This window comes from Siphateles boraxobius, unplaced genomic scaffold (assembly GCF_051911475.1).
Source record: "Siphateles boraxobius isolate OS27281-9 unplaced genomic scaffold, OSU_SipBor_1 68, whole genome shotgun sequence".
Taxonomy (NCBI): domain Eukaryota; kingdom Metazoa; phylum Chordata; class Actinopteri; order Cypriniformes; family Leuciscidae; genus Siphateles; species Siphateles boraxobius.
Window position 1 is genome coordinate 11,979,698 of NW_027509195.1, and position 25,111 is coordinate 12,004,808.

General features: G+C 37.5%; 1 protein-coding gene across 4 annotated transcripts in view; it reads left to right on the forward strand.

Annotated features, from left to right (window-relative positions):
* oxr1a (oxidation resistance 1a) overlaps window positions 1-25,111 on the forward strand; it is a 177,313-nt gene that overhangs the window by 100,674 nt on the left and 51,528 nt on the right. For all 4 annotated transcript variants that reach the window (XM_077214778.1, XM_077214777.1, XM_077214780.1 and 1 more), the window contains 2 exons: window positions 15,846-15,928; window positions 23,399-23,506. In XM_077214778.1, the coding sequence (XP_077070893.1) occupies window positions 15,846-15,928; window positions 23,399-23,506 (191 nt within the window). The remainder of the gene's footprint in view (window positions 1-15,845; window positions 15,929-23,398; window positions 23,507-25,111) is intronic.

Below are 25,111 nucleotides of genomic sequence, written 5' to 3' on the forward strand. Positions count from 1 at the left end.
ATTTCTGCCACAATACCATGGTTACAGTTAGTTTTCCTACATTAAATCCATGGTGAATGTTGGGGATTTGTGGACTGAAAAGCCTTCTATAATTTGCTCATTCATGGCACATTTCTTTCTCCTGGTTTCCATATCAGCGTTGTTTGATCTGAGAATTCTGCGCTGAATTTAAATGCTTCTCTACAGAGCCCCTAAAGGGACGTGGTGGTGGAAAAAATTAAGGATGGGAGAAATTTTTATTTTTTTTCCCACGCAAAACCTGTTGTGAGCTCGGACCGCTCGGACAGACACTTCCTGTTTAATGTCCCACTGGCTGTGCTTCAGAGATCCGTACATTAATGGAGCGTTTCATAGTGTTTGAACTTGGATTCAAATATAAAGAAATGCGGTCAGTGCTTAACTCAAGGTGGAGTTATATTCACAGATTCAAGCTTCTCGGATAAATAACTCGTGAGCTAAACGTTGTAACACAAATTATACTTATTTTTCAATCACAGTAACGTAGAGCTACAACTAAATTTCCCTCAAAGCAAGCTTTATAATATAGACTAAATGGATCTGAGCATGCGACTGCAAATGCAAATAACTTTTGCGAGGGAACACAAAATATTTGACAAAAAAAATTTCTCCCATCACACATTTTTTCCACCACCACGTCCCTTTAGGGGCTCCGTAGCTTCTCACTAGATCTCGCAGCAATGTTATTATGGGGCGGCAGTGGCTCAGTGGTTCATGTAGATTGTCTACAAACCGAAAGGTTGCTGGTTCGATCCTCGGTTCCACCTGACCAAGTGTCGAGGTGTCCATGAGCAAGACACCTGACCCCAGCTGCTCCCGACGAGCTGGATGGCGCCTTGCATGGCTGACACCGCCGTCGGTGTGTGAATGAGTGCGTGAATGGGTGAATTTAGGCAATATGTAAAGCGCTTTGGTGGCCATTAGGTCTGTTAAAGCGCTATATAAATGCAGTCCATTTACCATTTAATTCTGCAGCGATTATCAAATCAAAGATTGGCCCGCAAGTAGCCTCTCTGTTCTGAGCTCACGCTGCCATGTCTATTATTGGTCCGAGCTAATAAGCTGTCCGCATTGCGCAGCTCAAATGAATAGCTCGGTTTCGTTCCACTTTCATTCCATTTGACATTTTATGTTTCTCATATGCAATAATGGCAGCTCTTATCAGTTGGGCAACGTGGTGGGCGCACCAGTGTGACCTCTAACAAAATTTAGTCACACCGGCAGGACAAAAAGGTCACTCATCTCTAGAACAAAGAAGAGTAAAATGCAAGGATTTGACTGCTGTGAAATTGACAATGTCGAGGAAACAGCATTGCACCAACCTTCATTTTGCTTATTTTTATGCGTATATTTTAATTTTTAATTAAGTATTTATCAACCCCAAATGGTCTGTTGGAATTTCAGTCTGCATGCAGTTCCAAAACAATGAAATAATGGCACCGTTTTCTGATGCGCCTCTGGCCCCTCATTACGAGAGAGGAACCAGTCTAAAGGATGAGTGGGACGCACTGATGCCGTGCTGGAAGCACAGGGAGTCCATTAGCATACATCTGCACTGGCTTTAGAAGGACGTGGGAGGCACAAGACTCGTCCTGCTTTTCTCTAGATCACCCCAAAGATGAATGGGGTGTGTGGTTGTGTTTTCATTACTGAGTTAAGACTAATTCCTTGGTGCATTAGGCAGTAAGCTGTGCCAACCCAAGAGGTCATAATTGGATGCCAAAAGCAGGTAGAACTGAAGCTAGCATGGCATGACTGCTCGTGTACTGGCCAAGTGCTTTATCTGGAAAACTACCTGTCTAACTACCTGTGCTAGGGCTAGAGTGGTATCAAAATCTTATATTATGATAATGCTATATATTTTTTAATAATGGTCATTAGGATGTATTTTAGCCTTTTTTAATTATTTTTAATAATTACATAATATTCAACTATGAAAGCAGTGCATTAATCAACAAACATATATATATATATATATATATATATACACACACACGCATACATACACACAGTTGTGGTCAGAATTAATGGCACTCCGGTAAATATGATCAAAAATGGCTGTAAAAAATAAATCTGAATTGTTTATCCTTTTGATCTTTCATTCAAAGAATTCGCAAAAATCGAACCTTTCATTGAAATTAAAGAATTGAAAGTGGGGGGTAAATCACATTATGAAATAAATGCTTTTCTCCAAAACACGCTGGCCATAATTATTGGCTAACTGTTATTAAATACTTTTTGCAACCTCTTTTTGCCAAGATAGCAGCTCTGAGTTTTCTTCTATAATGCATGATGAGTTTGGAGAACACCTGACAAGAGATCAGAGACCATTTCTCCATATAGAATGTCTCCAGATCCTTCAGATTCACAAGTTCATGTTGGCGCTTCTTCTCTTCAGTTCAGCCCACTCATTTTCTATAGGGTTCAGTTTAGGGGACTGGGACCGTCATGGCAGAAACTTCATTTTGTGCTCTGTTACCCATTTTTATGTTCATTTTGATGTTTGTTTTGGACTGTTGTCCTGATCGAAGATCCAACCACGGCCCATTATAAGATTTCTAGCAGAGGTTGTCAGGTTTTGATTTTTTTTTTATCTGTTGCTGGTATTTGCTAGAATCCATAATACCATGTTTCTGAACATGATGTCCAGCACCTCCAGCAAAAAAGTAGGCCCACAACATATAAGAGTTGTTCCAGCAGTATATTTAACCTTAGGCATGGGGTACTTTTTATCCCCAATTGCACCAAACACATCTGGTGGGTTTGCTGCCAAAAGCTCTTTTTAATTGCATCTGACCATACAATCCGGTCCCTTTTGAAGTTCCAGTCATGTCTGACAACTGAATATGCTGGAGTTTATTTTTGGAGGGATGAGGAGGATTTTTCTTGAAACCCTCCCAAACAATATGTGGTGATGTAGGGGTTGTTTGATATATTTTTTTAGGCTTTCTGACCCCCAAGACTCATAAATCTTTTTAATATCTATTTTTATCTAACTATAAAATAAAAATATTGTTTGTTGTTGTATTGTTAATAATCCAGTGAATTAAATACTTAAATGAATCAGTAACAAATGAAAGGCACATCATCTCATTTAATTATTTTTTCTTTTGTTTGGGTCTTGGATGCAAACCAAAAGGAAAATGAAACATTAGCATTGACTCAATGGACGTTACCTTTGGACTTCATTGATTGCTCGAAAGCGTTGCGGCCCCAGTGGTGTTTATTTTGCTCTTGTCTAGACTAAATGCTAAAGTAGGAGGGATGGTTGACGCTCAGTGTATCAAACTTTGCCCTCTATTCAATAACCTTTTAAATTCTGACTAAGCATCCAGGCCCAGTGTGTCAAGGCAGAGGGAGCTGTTTACCTGCAGCACAGCGGCTGATCTTTCAACGCCAGCCTGCGTCCTGGTCTTTTTTTTCCCTTTGACCTGCATTATTTGTCCTTCTTTCCCGATGGTGGATATGGATTTAGCACTAAGGCTGCCACATGTAGTAAGATTAAGAATGGTTAAAGCATCTCTGCTGAAGGGAAGTGTTTAGCTAGATGTCAAATCTCATCCCAATGTGCTCTTTAGTCATGCTGATAAATTTGAGACTCTGGACTCATTCTTTATTTTTGCCTCGTGTGTCATATAGGTCATGTCTTAGAAATCATGCATCATACCACCCACAAGAAAATCTGGAACACAATGGGTATGTTTCAAATAATGTACTACTATCATACTACCATTTTATAGTCTGCTGAAGAATAGGCTATATATATATATATATATATACACAGTATTTTATATATATATATATAAAACATATATATAAACACAACACTTATTTTTGCCCCCATTTTTTATGAGCTGAACTCAAAGATCTAAGGCTTTTTCTATGTACACAAAAGGCCTATTTCTCTCAAATATTGTTCACAAATCTGTTTAAATCTGTGTTAGTGAGCACTTCTCCTTTGCCAAGATAGTCCATCCACCTCACAGGTGTGGCATATCAAGATGCTGATTAGACAGCATGATTATTGCACAGGTGTGCCTTAGGCTGGCCACAATAAATGGCCACTCTAAAATGTGCGGTTTTACTGCATTGGGGGGGTTCCGAAAACCAGTCACTATCTGGTGTGACCACAATATGCCTCACGCAGTGCAACACATCTCCTTCACATAGAGTTGATCAGGTTGTTGATTGTGGTCTGTGGAATGTTCTTCCACTCCTTTTCAATGGCTGTGCGAAGTTGCTGGATATTGGCAGGACCTGGAACACGCTGTCGTGTACGCCGATCCAGAGCATCCCAAACAGGCTCAATGGGTTACATGTCCTGTGAGTATGCTGGCCATACAGGAACTGGGATGTTTTCAGCTTCCAGGAATTGTGTACAGATCCTTGCAACATGGGGCCGTCCATTATCATGCTGCAACATGAGGTGATGGTCATGAATGATTGGCACAACAGTGGGCCTCAAGATCTTGTCACGGTATCTCTGTGCATTCAAAATGCAATAAATAAAATGCACCTGTGTTCGTTGTCCATAACATATGCCTGACCAAACCATCACCCAATGCCACCATGAGCCACTAGATCCACAACGTTGACATCAGCAAACCTCTCACCCACATGACGCCATACACGCTGTCTGCCATCTGCCCTGTACAGTGAAAACCGGGATTCATCCGTGAAGAGAACACCTCTCCAAAGTGCCAGACACCATCGAATGTGAGCATTTGCCCACTCAAGTCGGTTACGATGACGAACTGCAGTCTGGTAGAGACCCCGATCAGGACGACGAGCATTCAGATGAGTTTCCCTGAGACGGTTTGTAAAAATTTGTGCAGAAATACTTTGACGAAATGATCTTACCAGTGCTGTTGGCGCTCTCTCTAATTGCGGTCTTTGATTTTGATTTTAGCTGATGATCAATAAAATGCAGCTCGTATCTATTGTTGCTTTCCGTGACGTGAACTCTATTAAATTTGCATATAGCGCGGGAATTGAAGATCGGATTTAAATCAGTTTTTTCGAAAACACATTATTTGACCAGGTGTAAATGGAATCGTGTTGATAAATCAGATAGCTATCCGATCTGAGAAAACGCATGAAGTGGCCAGGTGCCGGGGTAAGTGCAAATTGCAAAAAGCGGTTGCACGGTTGTTGATGGGCCCCGTTTCTCTTGACATTTTCTTTTTACTTGTTTTTTTAGATTCATTTTATTGTTTCTAACATTTCCTGTTCTATAGACATGCTCATTTATTTATTTTTATACTGTACAACCTGTAAAACATGTCCTGTTCTGTTGTAGACATGGTTATTATTTATTCATGTTTTACCAGTCCAATATTACTTTCTGTTGAAATAAACCTTCTGTTGTAAGAATTTGTTTTATTTGTTATGAATCTATTTTGATGCGTTTTCCCATAACTTTTGTAAATTTACATATGTTTAAAAATATTGAAATTAATATCGATATCACAATATTCATTATCGATATCGCATATCTGCACCTCTAATTCACGGGCAACAGCTCTGGAGGACATTCCTGCAGTCAGCATGCCAATTGTACACTCCCTCAAAACTTGCGACATCTATTGCATTGTACTGTGTGATAAAACTGCACATTTTATAGTTTTATTTTATTTATGCCAGCCTAAGGCACACCTGTGCAATAATCATGCTGTCTAATCAGCATCTTGATATGCCACACCTTTAAGGTGGATGGATTATCTTGGCAAAGGAGAAGTGCTCACTAACACAGATTTAGACAGATTTGTGAACAATATTTGAGAGAAATAGGCCTTTTGTGTACATAGAAAAAGTCTTAGATCTTTTAAGTTCAGCTCATAAAAAATTGGGGCAAAAAAAATGTTGCGTTTATAATTTTGGTTCAGTGTATATGTGCTACGAAAAAAATTGGTCTATATGAAATTTACCACAGTCGCACAAGTGTGTTTTAGGTTGCATGTGCATGAGACTGAGCTACTTGTTTGTGTGAAGTGAGCATTTGTTGTGTGCTTGTTTGTGTGTGAGGTTATTCTAGGGCTGCACGATTAACCTTTTTTCTTTTAGGCTAGACCAGACAATTCTATGGGAAAGGAAGCTTCCAATGGCAACTGCATTGACACATTGACTCTACCAATCAGCGATTGACTCTTTTATTTAGAAGGCGAGACATAATCCGCCATATTGCGCGTTTCAGTTTCTCCCATTCATTAGTAGTAGAAGTGCGCCGTCTTTTTATCTGTAGTCTTTGATGCCTTTGTCCAGGGATTTCCTGGAACATCATAAGTTTTATGACTTCTATGAGACTCACTTGTGAACTTTCAGCGTGAGGGCGCCCTCCTGCTACAAGTATGAACAAAACAGACATTACATTACATTTGTGTACTCAGTAATGCTCATAACACCCTATTTTAGGTAAAAATAGGAAAAATAATACTTCTCTCTAAAGAAATTTGAAGTGAACCTATTTGAATCCATAAGTTTTTCTCCAGTGTAGAGAAGTGTACAGGAATTTTTCTCTCTCCCAGTGGATGTATAAGACTTCCTTGCATAAGTTAGGATATTAGTCACAGATTTAATGTTACGCAAGAGTTGTTACGTTCCTGCAGTCTGTCATTTTTGCCAAATAAAAACAATGATTGTGTGAAAACATTTCCTTAAGGTTAGGTTATAGGTAAGGTTATAAGGTTTTTCTGCAAAGGGACTGATGGTGAAATTTGTCTTTTGGCTCAGGTACATTTACATTCATTTAAATGTTGATTAATGTGCATTGTCCCTCTTTAAATAAACAAATAAGAAATCAATTTACAAATATTATTTAAAAAGCACATGAAAAGATGACATGCACAGGGACAAAAAATGAATCCCTGAATTTTTTTTTTTTTTTTTGCAGTGGCTCATTTAAATGAACCATCCAATTCATGTTACACAAACTTATCATTAAAAACAAGATAACTTGATGCCATTAGCTTAACTGATGCTGAGCAATGAAAAACATCATTGTATACTGTTTTATGTACTATTTTTTTAAATACTTTGCAGTAGATACTGTATTATACAGTCCTAAGTGCTTCGAACAAAGCCATTGCCTGTTTCCTGAAGTTTTATCTTCCTTGACAGAATACTTTAAATATTAATTATTCTTTCAACAAATCTCGTTGTTCAATTCATTATTCAACCTACCAATACGGGGTATCTTCAGCATTTCTCAGACGCTCTTATCAAGACCAGAGTTGAACTTGCGACAACAGAATGAGGAAGACTTTAGCTACTACTTTATTTGATTTGCAAACTAAATAGTGCTCACTAAAGCAATAACCGAGTGGATGGAAGGATCTTGCTGCGATTAGTCACCCTGGAGTGAGTGCTAATGAGAGGCTCTGGTGCGGGTGACACATACAGAGCCAATGACAGGATCGGAGTTTGATTAATTGACCTGGGGTGGGTGTTAATGAGGGAAAGGAACAGGCCATGTGAAGTTCAGCATCTCCCCTGACACAGCATTCAAACTGCAGATCTAGCAAACACACACACACACGCGCACGCACACACACCAGCTACTGTGACAGTCTGGGCCGTGACTGCCGGGGTGTTTAAGCTGTTCGGTTCAGTGAGCAACTTTGCCATGTTTTCCCATGGCTGTTATTTCTCCCTGTGCTAAAGGGGTCATATGATGAAACAGGATTTTATTGTACTTTTGAACTAAAACGGTCTGATGTACCATACTGACATAGACTAACTTATTCTCGCATTAAAACTAAGCTGCAATAACAGCTGATTCAGTAATCATCTTATGTCATCACAACTAACAGTGTGACTGGCTACGTTTAGTCATTACACCCATATTCTGTACTTTTTGCTGTAGGTAAAAAGACATGAAAAAAGAGGGACATTTTTTTATATAGTCTAATTAGTGTTTATTTAGCATGTTAGGGGAGGTTCTAATAAAATATAAATATTTAGATATAAAATTTGTTTGTGTGTGTGTGTATTTATATATATATATATATATATATATATATATATATATAAATTTGTAAATGTAATTAAATGTATGTATGTACCTTTATATAGGCCTATACATTTTGTATCAACTTTTAAATTTTATATTAATTTGTTTTACGATGAATTCTAAATGAATAGGGCTTACAAATAATGCATCCACAGTCTGAATGTTAACAGTAATAGTGGTTATTTACATATTCTTTAGAAGTCTTAAAATAAATAAAAATGGTCATTCAAAACTCTGAAAGTACTGAATAAATCCTCTAAAGGAAAGAAAATAATAATCAATTTGTTCAATGAAGACCGCGATGAAGTGAAAAGCATGTCAACTTTTCCTCACAGTCATGAGAAAGTGTCGGCCCTGTATATAGTGATTGCACAAAAGTTTATTTTCCTGCTTAACACTGGACAGATGTTTTCATTAGCATTAGTAAGAAATCAGATTAGACTAATCCTGTGATTTGTATTACAGTGTGTTTAGATGTAAATACACGACACAGCCACTGTTATGGACCCTCATATTAATAAGATGCATGAGTTTCATGGGGCGTTTTAGCATTACTGTGTGGAGAAAGAATTTGAACTGGAGACTGACAGTTACATACAGTCATATGATATTTAATTTATTACATGCATGTATACTTTACAGTCAGAAAAGTGTGTCATTATGCTTCTAATAGGCTGGACAGTGTGACGGTTGCCGGTAGCTATTGACAAAAGAGCTCTTTTATGACTGGAGTCGACAGTTTCTAGAATCTGTGTACGTTCTGTATCTGGATGTCAAACACTCAATTCCTTTACCTCAAGAGTCTGTCAAGTGTTATAAGTCGAGTCATCCTCTGCAGTGAACGCTGTCACACCATTGTATTTATTTATATTTATGTTTGTTTGTCTCTTTATCGGTATGGAGGCTTTGTTTGGTACAGGTCTCTGTTGACGCATAAGGAATATCACTCAAAAATAAAAATACTGCCATTATTTACTCACCCTCATGTCCTTCCAAAGTGCTGTTTTATTTTCTCTTTCTGTGTTTGGAAAAAGTAACTGCATAGATTTATAATGACATGACAGTGAGTGAATTATAGAATGCAGAATGCTCATTTTTGGATGAACTATTCTTTTAAGACTGATGTTGGAATAGTGAATCAGATTGTTTGTTCATTGTCTCCCCACAGCCATAGTCATCTCATTCCAGCACATTGTGTGTGTGTGTGTGTGTGTGTGTGTGTGTGTGTGTGTGTGTGTGTGTGTGTGTGTGTGTGTGTGTGCGCGCGCACGTGCGTGTGTCTGTGCGCGTGCGCGCGTGTGTGTGTGTGTGTGTGTGTGCGAGCGCGCGCGCGTGTGTGTGTGTGTGTGTGTGTGTGTGTGTGTGTGTGTGTGTGTGTGTGTGTGTGTGTGTGTGTGCCACCTGCTTATTATGATGGGGCACTTGTTTCCAGCACCATTCTGAGCAGTAAATGAGAGCAGTCTAAGAATAACATCCGCCGGGCTGTTGCAGCTGCCGCTAACACAAGCATGGTTGTTTTCTCTGTCACGCTGAAGTTGGTCGTATGCGTTCTGCGTCCTTGTGTGACAACAACACTCAAATAAAGTACACTCAACAAATATAAAAAAATGACATTTTATTTAACTGTGATTGCAGTGGCAGTTTTATAGCAGCTTTATTCGTTTTTAGCGCTGTTTGCTAGCCATATTTGCCATATTTGCTAGCTCATATGTAGGGTTACTAATACTATCTCTAACTCTATATGTTAAATTTTGGTACGTAACTCAGCATGCACCGTTTGATACCTCACAGACATGAATTCATATTTTCATGTAAACCGTAATAAAACATTTTCAGGATTCTTTGATTCATAGAAAGTTCAAAAGAACAGCAATTATTTGAACATATAATTGTTTTGTAACACTGTAAGTCTTTGTCACTTTTTAGCATATTAATGCTTCCTTTAATAAAAGTATTAACATCTTTCATAAAAATTTAAGATCTAATTTAAATAAAATATTAATTTGCATTATGTTGTGTGAAACAGTATAGTAAATAAATCTAAAAAGTAAATTAATTAAAAGTAAAGTTAAGGATACAATTCTCACTATTAACTAGTTGCTTATTAGCATACATAATACTAGGATATTGGCTGTTTATAAGTACTTATAAAGCACATATTAATGCCTTATTCTGCATGACCATATTCAACATCCCTTAATTCTATCCAATTCCTACTCAATACCTAAACTACCTTACTAACTATTAATAAGCAGTAATTAGCAGTTTGAGGCAAACTTCATAGTTAATAATTAGTTAATAGTAAGAATTGGACCCTAATCTAAAGTGTGACCAAAATAAAATTATATGTAAATATTAAATAAAATAAAAAAGAATTTAATTTACAATTATAATTAGATCATTATGAGCCATATTGTGAATCTATGTTAAGGCTGTACATGTGCAAACATCAGCCCTAGGCATAAGCCATTGTGTTTTTAACACATCTCCATGATTAAAATCCACAAATTTACATGCGTCAATAACTGATCATCAACATTGGGTTAATGCTGATTGTATAACAGCTGCAGGCCATTAGAGTGGCTTTGTTTGAGAGCTTTTACTGCTTAAAATCACAAGACTGATTTACGCGTGTGTGTTTTGTGCACATTTAGTATTACATCTAGAGACAAAATAAGGAAAATGTTACAAATGTATCTGATGAATAATATTATTTTGTACTGAAAGGAAAAAAGAGAACAGCATGTGGCCTTGTCCCATATTGTTATGTGACCACCATTGAACACTAGTACTTTTTAGCAGTGGCCTTTATATTTAGAGCACAAAATGATGCTAGATAATCAGTGAGCCACTGTACAATGGCTGTGTTCCAAAATATAGTAAGCTTCCTACATATCCAACATTACAAGACAACAGATGCAAATGCTGTTCCAAAAGTGCCATTTAATTCGAAATCAATGACTTATAAGGTTTCTTTTGAGCTAGGATGCTGCAGCAATGCAGCTTTCTAGGTTTTAGAAAAGACCCAATGTGTCATAAGCACTGGCAACAAATGAATATTTATTCAAGAGATGTCATATTTCGTTGATGGAGAGCGGTGGCTGGACACTGGCTGCAAACAGAATGTTCCAGAACCGCAGAGACGATGGCTTTGGTGTCTTTCAGACACACATTGGGCTCTTTGTTTTGTTTCGATGTGGCAGCTCTTATCTCAGCGTGTGAAAAGCCTGTTTCTGGCGATACACACACATGTGAGGGTTCAATTCCATTCAATTTTGCCGCTTTTCATGGAACTTATCTCTGCTGTGTGTTTGCTCACTGAGTCTCTGACTCATGCCTTGGTCAATGCTGTTGTACTGGAATACATAGACATTAGCATCCTTTTGCTATTTTTTTTAATGGGAGGTGTAGTAAATATTCTATTATTAATTAAATCCCAATCCTCCATTTAATAAAGTTCCTCAAATCTAGAATGAATTTATGTAAATATTTTAGATTTAAATGAACACAGATTTTCTTTTGTTTTTATATATTGGAATCAGAGTATTATCCTTTGAAACAGCTTCGATATTTCTGTTAAAAGAGTAGTTCACTTTTTCAAAAAAATTAGCGAAACGAGCGGTAATTTTCAAAGAATAAATAAAAATGATATATTTTTTAACCTCAAATGCCCGCCTTGTACTATCTCTGAGATGCGCCACGCATTACGTCATCATGTTGGAAAGGACACGCGTGACGTAGTCGGAAGTACCGACCCAGTGTTTACAAGTTTGGAGTAGGAGGACCGTTCAAAGTTATTGTACTGTATGTTGAATGACACCTATTTATATGTAATTGTGTCAGTTTATTGTTTAAATTGGTCTTTATGTGTGTATATCCTGTAGGGCTGCAACTAACGATTATTTTGATAATCGATTAATCGGACGATTATTTTTTCGATTAATCAATTAATCGGATAGAAATTAAATTAGATTTTTTTTTTTTATTATAACTAAATAAAACTGTAAATCAGGGTATTTATGTGTAAAAGTGTACTTTAAAAAGTGCAAAAGCCACACATTGAGTTTTACTAATATCAATATTTGCATTGTTTTTAATGATAATTGCTGATGGCAAGTTGACAAACATGATTATTGTTAAAAAAATGATATCCAACATATTATGTTTTAACACAATTTTTGTTAAAACAAATTTACACAGACATGTTGTTCAGATGTGAATATCTGAACTAAAAACAAACTAAAAACATCTAAAATATATAATTCATTTAATTTTTATTTAAAATTAATTATATATAAGGAATATAAGGATAAAGAATATAATATATATTATATATATAATATATAAAAGAATATAATATAAGGATAAATTGATTAAATAAATATAGAAAGGCTGAAAACAATTGTGTGAACGTAGAGCCGCAGTAGATCGCGTTTGAAAAACAATTAAAACTTAGTAGACAAATGCTATAAAAAGAGAACGGAATGGAGGTAACGTTACCCAGCAAGCTAACAGGCTTGAGTAAAGGACAGGAGAAATTATGCATTAGTGCACAAGCATTCGCTGAAAACCACTGAGTACAGTGACTAAAAAACAATATTTTACTGCTGCTGTTATTAACTGCCTTTGTATTTAATGCTTCACTTTGTAAACACTGTTTTAATTTAACCTATTTCTGCGGTAGCGCTATTTTAATCCATCACTTACGTTGCGAGCGAACTGATTGCACAACCTGATGCTCGAGACAAAATACAGACATCCCGGAAGTCCCGGGAGTCTCCCGCATATTGATTGCGGCTCCCTGATGCCCGCGAATTAGTTCAAACTCCCGAAATCTAGAGCGCGCAAGCAAGAGCGCGCATGCGAGACAGAAGAGAGACTGCTCCAAACCGTGTAGCGCGCGCGCTCGGACGAGCGCCTGAGGGAGAGAGACCTTGCGTGTGTGTGCGTACCAGTAAACGCTCCCCGTGACGTAAGCAGACCAACTAATCGATAATGACATTCGTTGACAACGATTTTCATAATCGATTATAATCGATTTTATCGATTAGTTGTTGCAGCCCTAATATCCTGGATGTTTAACGATGTCACGCTTGACCTTTCCAGCGTGATGGCGTAATGCGTGGCGCATCTCAGAGATGGCACAAGATGGGCATTTGTGGTTAAAAAGTAAAAAAAATATTGTTTATTTTTTAGAAAAGGACCAATCTTTTCGCTAGATTAGACCCTTATTTCTCGGCTGGGATAGTGGCGAGCCTGTGAAGCTGCATTGAGACTGACATTTAAACCTTCAAACCATTGGTTGCCATTGAAGTCCACTATATGGAGAAAAATCCTGGAATGTTTGCCTCAAAAACCTTAATTTATATTTTTTCAACTGAAGAAAGAAAGACATGGACATCTTGGATGACATGAGGGTGAGACAATTATCAGGAAATTTTTATTTGAAAGTGAACTACTCATTTAAATATATGTATTCTTTTCTTGCCCATGTTTTGTGGGTGGTTGCCAGGGTGTTGCTAAATGGTTGCTATTATATATAAATTACATTTTATTTATTTTATTTATGGAAGAACCCTTCAGTTATGATCTGCCCAGACTTCCTGATTTAAAATGTCAACACAGGAAAAAAATAGCAGAATTCCTTTCAGTTCCCATCTCATCCAAAATTCCAAAGCCTAATAAAGGGCAATAATATTAGTACTGTTTGCTATATAGTAGTTTGTCTTTGCATGTGGGTATCTCAAAATAATCATTTGAATCAGTTTAGAGCAGCTTTACAAATATCATGAGTTCATGACAATGTGTTTCTGAGTAATAAAACTCTATCTATGAGGCGACATACTGTAAATAAAGAGATCTGTCACTGTTTGTCAGGTTATAGTCTCTAACAGAGGCGTGAAAGCGCTGGATAAAAGATCAGTGTTCGTGTCGGCGCTTGCGCTGGCCTGGTTTCTTTCGGTGCCGTCTCTTTAGTGTGAGCACAGAAATAGCAGGACGACTGATTCATGGCTGAACAGCCAAGCATCTCTCTGTCACACTGTCACAAGTGCAGAACCTGTTAGTCGACTGATTCTGGAGACGGACCGACCGCCTAAAGCAAAGTGAACATGTGGGGGACTTGCCAACATTGCTGTGATAACTTTGAAAACTACACATACACACAGAGACACACACACCCATGACACTGCATACTAACACATTAGCTTTTAGTACTGGATATACATTTTTGTTTCAGATTAAACGCAATCTTAATTTGAATGATCCTTTATCAATCCTTTTCAGTAGAGGAGTGACATTTTTCAATAGCCAAAACATTAGCTCTTTTTTATTTATTTCATTTTTTGCCTATTTTTTCGGTTACACTTTATTTTAAGGTGACGTTGTTAGTGCATGCCTTAAAGTAAAATGTTACCATTATTTCTTAAAGTAACGTGGGTACCAGGGTTGACATAGTTGGATGAAATCAATCAGCTGCAATTTGTTGTAAATGCTGTGCAATTATTTTCTTGTCACCCATCGTGCTGTTGAAAAGGTCCAGGTGATGTTGTTTATTAATTCGCAATTTGAGGAATGCTACGTGTTTTACTATGAGGGAATATCATACTGTAACATTGCCACAAACAAAATGTGGAATACAACTATGTATACGTTTTGGTAAAATACTATTATTTACTAATTAATAATAGATTTTTATTACATAAATGCTGTATGACTTTAGTTGTTGCTTTAGATTAAGGAGGTCAAGACCTCTGAATTCTCATTTTAAGGAAGGAAGAGTATATTAATCTATGCTTAAGTGATCTTAGGTGTGGGGTCAGTAAAATTTGTTTTAAAGAAATTAGTTATTTTATTTAGTATTAAATTGATCACCAAAAAAAGGCATTTATAATGATACAAAAAAAATCTATTTCAAATTAATCCTGTTCTTTCTATTGATCGAAGAATCCTGAGAAATGTATCCGTTTCCAAAAATCGATATTGGTAATAATAATAAAAGTTTCTTGAGCAGCAAATTAGAATGATTTCTGAAGGGTCATGTGACACTGAAGACTGGGGTAATGATTGCCATTACAGCAATAAATTACATTTTAGAAAACAGTTATTTTAAATTGTAATAACAATTCAGAATATTACTGTTTTTTTTGTTTCTGTATTTGTGATCAAATAAACGCAGCCTGAGTGAGCAGAAGAGACTTTCCGAAACATTAAAAAATCTTACCAATCCCAAACATTTGAATAGTAGCGTAGGTTAACGTATGTTAGGTAGTTTTCCTAACCTAACTAATAGTTCTCACAACTATTCCTCTAGAAGTTTCACCATATTTGTAGAGTGTGCCATTTGAAATCCCAGCTTAACTAATGTCAGTATTCAATTGAATTCAGTCAGTGCCATACGTAACATATCTCTATTAGCTTTACATAAGCATTCAAATTCGCTTCAAAGACACACAGAATCACAACACAAATGTGATAGTGTCGGGTGGCATAGTGTCTATTTCTCTCTCTCATAGAGTTTAGGGTGGTCTCTGTCTGTTAGGGTGTTTGCAGCAGCAGGAGGCATTGCAAGGTGAAGACACATCGGCTGTCATTGTGCTGAGCGAGAAAGAGAGAGAGAGAGGCAGCGGGGAAAGGAGGGAAGTAGACAGAGAGAGAGAGAGAGAGAAACGCTGCGTTCTCTGGCTCACCAGAAACGCTCGATCACACTCTCTGTTGACGGATGAGCCGTCGGTCGAGGCTGAGAGCTCGGCAGCTTGTGTCAAGCTGAGGGGAGAGCGGAACATGAACATAATGAGAACCTTCCCTCGCTTGCTTTCAGATACCGGGCAGAAGAAGACGGCGGAGAAGAAGGATGGAAGGCGGATGTCGTTCCAGAGACCGAAGGGCACCATCGAGTATTCCGTAAGTGAGAACATCAACCCCTTTCCTCATTATTTCTGTGCATGTGCTTTGTGTTTTTTAAGGTCGTATCCCGCGGAGCTCGTCCCAGCTCTGTTTACTCTGAGGATTTTTCCACATGTACCTGTGAGATTTCTGTGAGAGTTTGCTCGAGGACTGTGTGCGTGTCCACAGAGATGATTTGAGACAGAGCGTGTTTTCATCATGCGTTTAGTATGGAGAGGGTGCATGAAGCCGTGCGAATGTTTACATCAGCCTGTTTATTTTCACCGGTCTGCATGAGAATGTCCTCAACATGCATTCCAGCAGAGTATTGGTGAATGACCTTCCTTTCTGCGTTTGCATTTCTATTGATTTGGCGTGTGTGTGTGCTGTGTGAGAGAGCTTGTGTGAGCTTCGATTGTCTATCTTAACAGATTGTTGTGTTCTTGAAATGACCCTGAAATTCCAGCTGCGGGCAGAGCGCTTCTCGTCTCTCTCCCTAGTAACAGAGGAGCGTGTGGGTTGAGCCGAGCTCTGGAGTTCTGGAGTTCTGCCTGGAAGTGGAGAGACAGAGGAGAAGAAACTGCTGGCAGCTACAGCTGTCATTTAGCCAGAAGATCGGAATCATTCCCCTTTTCCACCAAAAATGGTGCTCGCCCGGGGAATCTGATAACGTCTATCAGAAACAGCCCACGTTTCCACTGACTTAGACGAACTGACTAGATTACTGACTGTCTTTGTTTAAAAGTCTATAAGTTTTGAAAACATATTTTAACATCCAAAGGAAGGATGGCAACTAGGCAGGGTTACCTGAATGACCATTCAATGAATGAATCGATTACTCATTCAATTAACTAATCGATACATTTAAAGATTGCTGTGCAAACTGTCTAAAGCACAGCACATTGTCAGCATGCTATTGAAAACCCAGTTAGAAATATTAAAACTAAATATAATATATGAGAAAAAGTCGAGTTAATTTAAGTCAGTTAACCTCAAGTCGATTAGTAAACATCAAGTCGATTAGTAATCCAAAATAATTTAATTAAGCGTATTTTTGATACCACAAGTTGCATTTGTATATTTATTTTAATATTATTACATATTATTTTTTATATTATATAAATATACACTACCATTCAAAAAGGGTCAGTAAGTATATATATATATATATTTTTTTTTTTATGGCAAAGATGAATTTTCAACATCATTACTCAAGTCTTCAGTGTCACATGATCCTTGAAAAATGATTCTAAAATGCTGATTTGCTGCTCAAGAAACATTTATTATTATTATCAATGGTAAAAACATTTGTGCTGCCTTATATTTTATTTTAGGCTAGTCAACCATTGTGAAACATCTTTTTAATTTGGTGAGTTGCTATTGATGCAGCAAGTATTGTTTAAACAAATTACAATAAATAAGAATTCTGAACAATTCATTCAAATATATGAAATTTTTATATTGTTAATTAGTTTTAGACTGACTGGTAGGGCACTGGCACCCTATAAGTGGAAAATGGGTATCAGATTTAGTTGGGCATCAACTGGCATCAGGCGGCCGTGGAATCGGATGTCAGTGACAGCGTTGCTGCTGCTGTCACGGTTCTGTTTCCAGACATTCTCACCTTGGATCTGGGCAGGTGTCTGACACCCGTCTCCCCCCACACACACTGAAGATCTGTCTTTGTCGGCCGAAATGTGATTGACAGGGCTTTTGTTTTCCTCCGCAGAGCATGAAAAGTGTGCAAGACGACTGCGGGGAATTTGTCACCGTTCACAAACAGCGTGTCATGAGGCTGTTTGTGGTTGTTGGTGGGGGTTAACATGTCCATACTATAAAATTCATTGGGGTCTAGTGGTGTTTTGGACCCGTTTGACATTCATTGTATGGGGAAAAACTGTATATATATAAAAAAAATAAAATAAACGCACAAAAAAAAACATTTTTAAATGATGACATTTACAACTTCCATTTTTGGGGTGAACTATCCCTGTAAGATCTTCACTGAAACAGTCTCCATAATTGTGAAAGTCTTGCCTCCTGCTACAGGTCAATGTCTGCATTGCTGTTTTCTCAAGAAGCAGTTTTGACCTCAAGAGCGTTTGAAGGAGAGCTAAACTATTTTAGCCCATCTGCTCAGTCACTAATAACACACTGCAGGTCAGTGAGCCCTGACTATTGGGTGGTCTGTGGCCAATTAAATCAGTTGGACAGGAAAGGGCGAGTGACATTGAGATCTCATCGGAGGGAAACACTGAGGATTCAGCATCTGCTTTGATTCTTCTGAGTCTGTTGATTCCTACAATAGTCTGATTCGGCTGGTGTAGTTGTAACTGCACTGAAGTCTTGTAGCTAGTGATTAAAGCTTATAGTCTCATTATGCATGATGCATACTGTGCACAAAATCAATAGACATTCTGTGCATATTTATAATTGCATTGATTTGTATAACATCAGCGAAACAATCACTCTTAAAAATACATTTCCGACTATACATTAAGCTCATTTGGAATTTTATCACAGGTCTGAACTGTTTTAAATAGTTTTAGGGTGAATGTGAAGTGCTTCATGCAGTGAGTGTGTGTAACCAGGTTCACCAGTTGCCCCTTGACCTCCTGCTGACCTTTTCAAGAACAGGTGTTAGAATATTAAAAACAGCTCGAGCTGGTACAAAAGTACTGTGGAGGTACAATGGTTTCAGATGGTTCTTTGATATTTACTGTAGTAATTACTTTAGTAATATTTACTGAAGTAAATATTTACTGAATGATTATCATATCATTGACCATGGTTTTTACAAAGTACTCCCAGTTTTTTCAAGGAATACCATGGGTTTACCGTGCCCAATGCATGGATGATATTTCTGTGGTGTTTTTGTAAGCACTGTCTTTTGTAAAATGGAGAACGTCAACATCTTGCCAAGATAAAATGAGATAAAATGAGTTCTTTAAGTGATCATCGACGCAGTTAGCCAGCGTGTGCCATGAGGGTAGCAATGACAGCGTCACCATGGCAACTCTCATGCCACGGCAGCCGTGATGTCCCACGCAGTATGGAGCTCGTCTGATTTGACATTCTGCCTGATTGCACCGTTTGCTGGAACGTCATTTCCAGTTTGATGAGCTGTGTGTTCTGTGAATCTCACAAAACCAGTCGAGTATGGGTTGTTTTTGTTTTTTATCCCAAAGATAAATAAAAAAGTTGTATGTTCCAGAATGAAAACAAAGCTTTTTTTGGGCCAATACAAATGTTTTACATTGTAACTATTTTCATCATTATTATTATTATTATTATTATTAACAAAATGCAAAAAAGAGAAGATTAACATGTGATTTAAATTGTATTGAATTTATACATCATATGTATTTATTTGTTTGTTTGTTTTTTAAATTCGAAATATGTCCTTAATTGTCAAGAAATGAATGCCCAATGCAACAAAAAAAAATCACTGTACAAAGAAACTATATATATAGATTATAATATAAAATTGTATATCTATTTTATTCTACTAGTTATTTATTATTACTTGTTTTATGCGTCTTTTTTCAGAGCTTCATTTTGTTGATGTGTACTACTGTGTGCATACAATAACAATAAAGATTCTTATTCTTATTCTGAATAAATAAATATTATTGTTTTTTCTTATTAATAATATAATACTATATATATGACCTGGAGATGCTGTCACATGTAGCCTGCTTTGGTTTTGGTCTCTGTGTTCTCTTCCCGTTTTTCCTGCCTGATTTCCTAGTTCGTTTCCTCATTTGTTAATTAGTCTTTCACTCCTGTTCTGTATCAAGTAATTTATGTTCCTCTGGTATTTAAGCCTGTGTTTTCTCAGTTCCTTTGTTTGGTGTCGTCAATGTTTAGTGGTTGTACTAACTATAATCTCCGGTGTTTTAGTATGGGAATTCGAATAAAGATATTTTTTTATAAACCCCGTCGTGCACGTCTCTACAGCCTGACAGATGTGACCTTCATTGTCATGAAAATAATTCATAATTCAAAGATTCTTTTTACTTGAAGAAAAACATATATATGAAAAAATATATATGGGAACTGTTATCTATTGTTATAAAGCCATTTGTGGCATTTTAAACCGTTGTAAACCGAGCTACCATACAAGATATACAAATCAGTGAAAGAAATTAGGAGAGAAATAATGCCGTAAAAAAATAAATCGCTATAATAATTAAATAATACACACAAATGATGTGTTTTGAGTTTGAACATGACTGCTGATGAAACTCATGTGAAAACTTGTGGAAGCTGTTCCCAGCTGTAGGGTGGTGTAGTTAAACACTGACTCATGGTGTTTGGAACCAACCCGAGACATAACTAGTCTTGACCCTAATGACCTAAGAGGTCTTCGACTCTAAATTCAGAATGCATGCGTTGGGTTTGAAGACGTTGTAAAATGTGCCTCTGCTTGCAGATTCTATTAAAGTGCCAAGTGGCTGAACAGCGTATAGTTATTGTAAAGAATTCTACTACTTGCGAGAAGAATTATTAACCTTGATAATTGTACGTGTCAGGAACCTTGGAAGACTGATGCGTTCTGGTGTTTTAAATAGCTGTACATTGTCTCTCTTAGCAGATATTCTCTTTACATTGTTAATAGTTTTATTGTTGATTCTGCTGTAGAGATACAGAATACAAACTTTAATGCATCATCATTTTTTAAACAAGAATGCATTTGACTTTCATTTGATTTATTCACAGTTCCTGTCTCTCAGAAGGAAACTTGTGTCACCCATGTCTGGGAAATGTTGAGTTTGTCTAGACCGTTTTGATGACTTTTACTGCTGCATGTGTCTTTTTTCCAAACAGAAGCGGCTGGCAATGGTTGACATCTCCGCTGGCACTGCTCGTGTTGGATATTAAATGATATTTTTATCCACAGCTGCCTTTAGAAAGAGGACGATAGACCTCAGCGGGACTCCCTGCTATTATATTAGGAGAAGTGAAAACACGAAGGATAGAGCACGTCTAGACTCCGGAGCAAATCATAAATTCGCCATCTAACAGAGGCATTAGTGTCCAGTGAAGGCAGGTTGTGTTTGCTCTGAAATTAAGCGTCCAGAAGCTACAAATAAATAGCCCACGGAAGAGCCGGTCTCAAATGCCTCTCGCAGGGAATCAATGTTCTGTGTCAGACAGACGGGATGAAAGCACGCCGCTAGCGCGGGGGCATTGGGAATATCCTGAGCCGGCCAGAGCCTTTTGTGGGCCCTAAGCAGAATTTAATTTGGGGGCCCCCCTCCCACTACGCGGAGTCACCTGTGCTTGACGATTATTGACACAAATATCACGCAATAATGATACATTATAAATTAATACAGTGAGGTTATGTATTAATAAAAAAAAAAAATAGATAGCCTACTGAAATAAAAAAGTTTTAACTTTTACTTTAATCTTTTAATAACGCTCTGAAACTTCTTAAAACAAACTGTCTCAAAACATATCAAATAAACTATTTGCTAAAATAATGACAAAACTGAGAAATCAGAAACATAATAAGAGCAAGGGTTCAACAATGACAATTATTGTTGATAACTGTAAAAATATTATTATTTCTCAACTGTCTCAATACAGTGTAACTCTCCTCAAAATCTTTTTATTATTATTATTATTATTATTGTAACAGACTTTGTTGGATTGTACATGACAGAATCCAACAAAGTCTGTTACTATAATACCGGTAATGATGTACTGGCGCTCGTTGTATATGTGTGTATGCAATGTATTTTTCCCCTCGGGGCTTGCCAAAGATAGGTCAATTGCTGCACAAAACATACCGTAAATAATCATGCAAACATACTTTTATCTTGCTCTTTTTTTCTCCTCCTCTGTCATGTTCTTCTTTCTATTTTCGGCACCAGATGGATACGTCCTTTTTTGTGACATGGCTTAACATTACCGTGACTATGCGCAGTTGCGCACAAATGTCTAAGCACGAGCAAGGTGTCTAGATTATGCGCATGACTTAAACGCTGGCAGACACAGCAGCAGTGGTAGGCGGGTATATTGATCATGAAATCAGAATTTTCTTGTCTGTAATTATTCATTCATTCATATTAATTCATTCATTTGTCGACATTTATGTCGACCCATTTTCGACTCGATTGGGGGGCCCCAAGCAGCCGCTTAGTTCGCATATGCCTCGGGCAGATCACTGTCTAGCTTGGTCCCACCAGACTCTCGTACATTTCATTTGTACATAGAGTCTGGCACCGCTCCATTGACAAGCGTTAACTTCCTTGTACGTGGGTACTCTATTGAAGTCTAAAACTATTGGATCTGCCCAGTCACTCGGGTTCTGCCATAACCAATCGCTAACATTTGGTCGTGACGCATGTCATGTCGAACCACGTGGAGAGGAGGGCCACAACATCATGGCCAGTGGCCACCAACAAAACTAAGCAAAGATTGTACTTGCTCCGGCTTTAACTTCTTGATATTCGGCTATTCAATATTCGAATGGCTTCGCTCGCATCTTTCTCCGCTGCCATTACTGAACTACAACTCAAAATAACGCACGACATCAACGTCATCATTCTCAGCCACTCCCTCTGTTCGCTGATTGCCCCGGTAAAAAATTTACTGGAGAAAACCAAAGACTACAGCGCAATCCCAGACATAGTACTGAAGGAAAATGAAAATTGAGCGGAAGTACGTAGGAGGGCGGAGCCAGGCTACTCACTGTCCTCCTCACATGAGAAACTCACGATATACTGTAGCAAACGGACAGTCTCAGAACTATGTAGAATCCTTTACATTAAGATATTATCAACAATGTAATGGTAATCTGACTGTCCTAAACTCAGATGTTTTGAGGACTGTAATCTGGATATATGGCGAGTGAGAGATATTTAGAATGCCAGTGCTCTGTAGAATTGATCATGCAGCAATAAGTTCCACACAATATGTGCAAAAGGGGAAGAATGTGTTCACACCATGCGACATTTCCCTTGCTGCTAGGCTTTTGTCCTCTCACTTTGTTTCAGTGTCAAACACAAAACAATTTCTTTGTCTTTTTTTGCTTGCTTTTCACTGACCTTGACCTCAGTTTTTATTTATTTATTATTATTTTATTGGATAGTGGACTGCTGGCTAACATTCTCTAGGTGTTTAGAATAAAGTTAGTTAAAATTATCATTCAACAAATCTCTCACACATAGTTGATGGTTGGACATGTGCATAATGTGGAGTAGCACAAAATGGATCAGAATCGGATCAAATTGGACTAGAAATGAATAGCAGTTTTACACAGTTTAACTTCAATCTGTTTTTACAATATTACTGTTTTTACTGTATTTTTAATAAAATAAATGCAGCCTTGGTGAGCATAAGAGACAATACCAACCCCAAACTTTTGAATGGTAGCGTAGGACATCCACCTCATGTAGACCTAAAGGAACCCAAAGAAATGGTATTCTCTTCTCCTTTTTCCTTGTTTTTACATGTTTCTGTACATTTGTTGTGCAGGTGGAGTCGCGGGACACTCTAAACAGCATTTCGCTGAAGTTTGACACCACTCCCAATGAACTTGTTCAGCTCAACAAACTGTTCTCCAGAAATGTGGTCCCCGGTCAGGTATGTATTTTCACGTTTAATATCCTGTTTCACTCGTAAATATGTAAATACCTGCATTTCTGAAGTAAAAAGGGTTTTTATTTTATTTTTAGGAATTGTTTTAAGCTAATGTTGTAATGCCTATAGTTAAAACCCAACTTTTAGCTTTTACTCATTGAATGTCTTGTTTTGCTCTGAAATGTCACATTACATAAGTAAAAAAAGTTGTAAATGCCATTACATACAGGCTATAAAGTCACAAAAATCACACACTCTTAACTGAATTCATGGCGGGTTTCATCTGCAGACACTCATTACAATGCTTCACTACCTTACCATTAGATCTCTGCCAAGCGCTAGACAAAGAATCAATCTCTCACTGTTTAATATAGCGCAACAGCATATCAATTATTGGCCGATATGACATTTAACCAGATAATATCTCTCAGATAGAAAGCGTGATTAATGACTTCTCTCTTCTAGTCAGTGCATGAGCGGTTATGAAAGATCTCTTGCTAAACAGCTCTAGTATTGCTTCTTCATCTCCTTACAAGTACATGTTAAACAGAGCTGAAGTCCGGATGGTTGATATTCACGTGGCGCTGGCCACAGTAATGAGAGGGTAATAGATAGAGTCAGGCGCTGGAGATGGCAACCGCCGCCTGACACAGTACAGCTGGAGGGCTCTCAGCACGGGTCACGTGACCAAACTCTGCGGCTCCTTCCATTAGCGTAATCCTCCCCAGTGTTTCGGACTGCTGAACAGCCCCTTCACTCTGACTCTGCTGCCCCCAAACTTACTCCAGTGGAGTCCTGTTCGGTGTTCAGATATCTGAGGTGCACCTGGAGAGACCACATAAGATGGGATGAACTTAAAGAACTTAATAATATCATATTTAATTATATTTTAAATAATTTAGAATTATATTTATATTCTCAATATTCTATAATTTATATATTAAATTTTTTTTTAATATATATTTGGGAAAGTGTTTTAATTTATTTTATACCAAAATGTACACTGTTTGTGATGTACGGAAGCTTGTTTCCGCCACAGAATAAAACAACTCGCAGTTGTGTGTTATAAAGTCAGAATTGTGAGAAATAAACATGCAATTCTGACTTTATATCATGCAATTGCGACTTTATATCTCGCATTTCTGTCATCTTTCTCAGAATTCTGAGATATAAACTCGCAATTGCGAGTTATAAAGTCCAATTCTAAGCAAAAAAAAAGACCAATTCTGACTTTATATCTCCCAACTGCGTGTTATAAAGTCAGAATTGCGTGATATAAACATGCAATTCTGTTTATTTCTTGTAATTGCAAGTTTATGACTTTATAACACGCAACTGCTACTTTATATCACGCAATTCTGACTTTATAACACGCAATTCTGACTTTATAACTCGCAATTGCGACTTTATATCACACAATTTGTGAGAGAGAAAAAAGTCTGAATTGTGAGAGAAAAAGTCTGTGGCGGAAACAAGCTTCCATTGTGATGCCATTCATGCATTTATTTAATATGACAGATTCAGAACAGATTTGTTATTTTTCAGCTTCAAATTTTACAAACGTAGCAACATTTTGCATCCATCCATAAAATTATTCTGATGTAACCA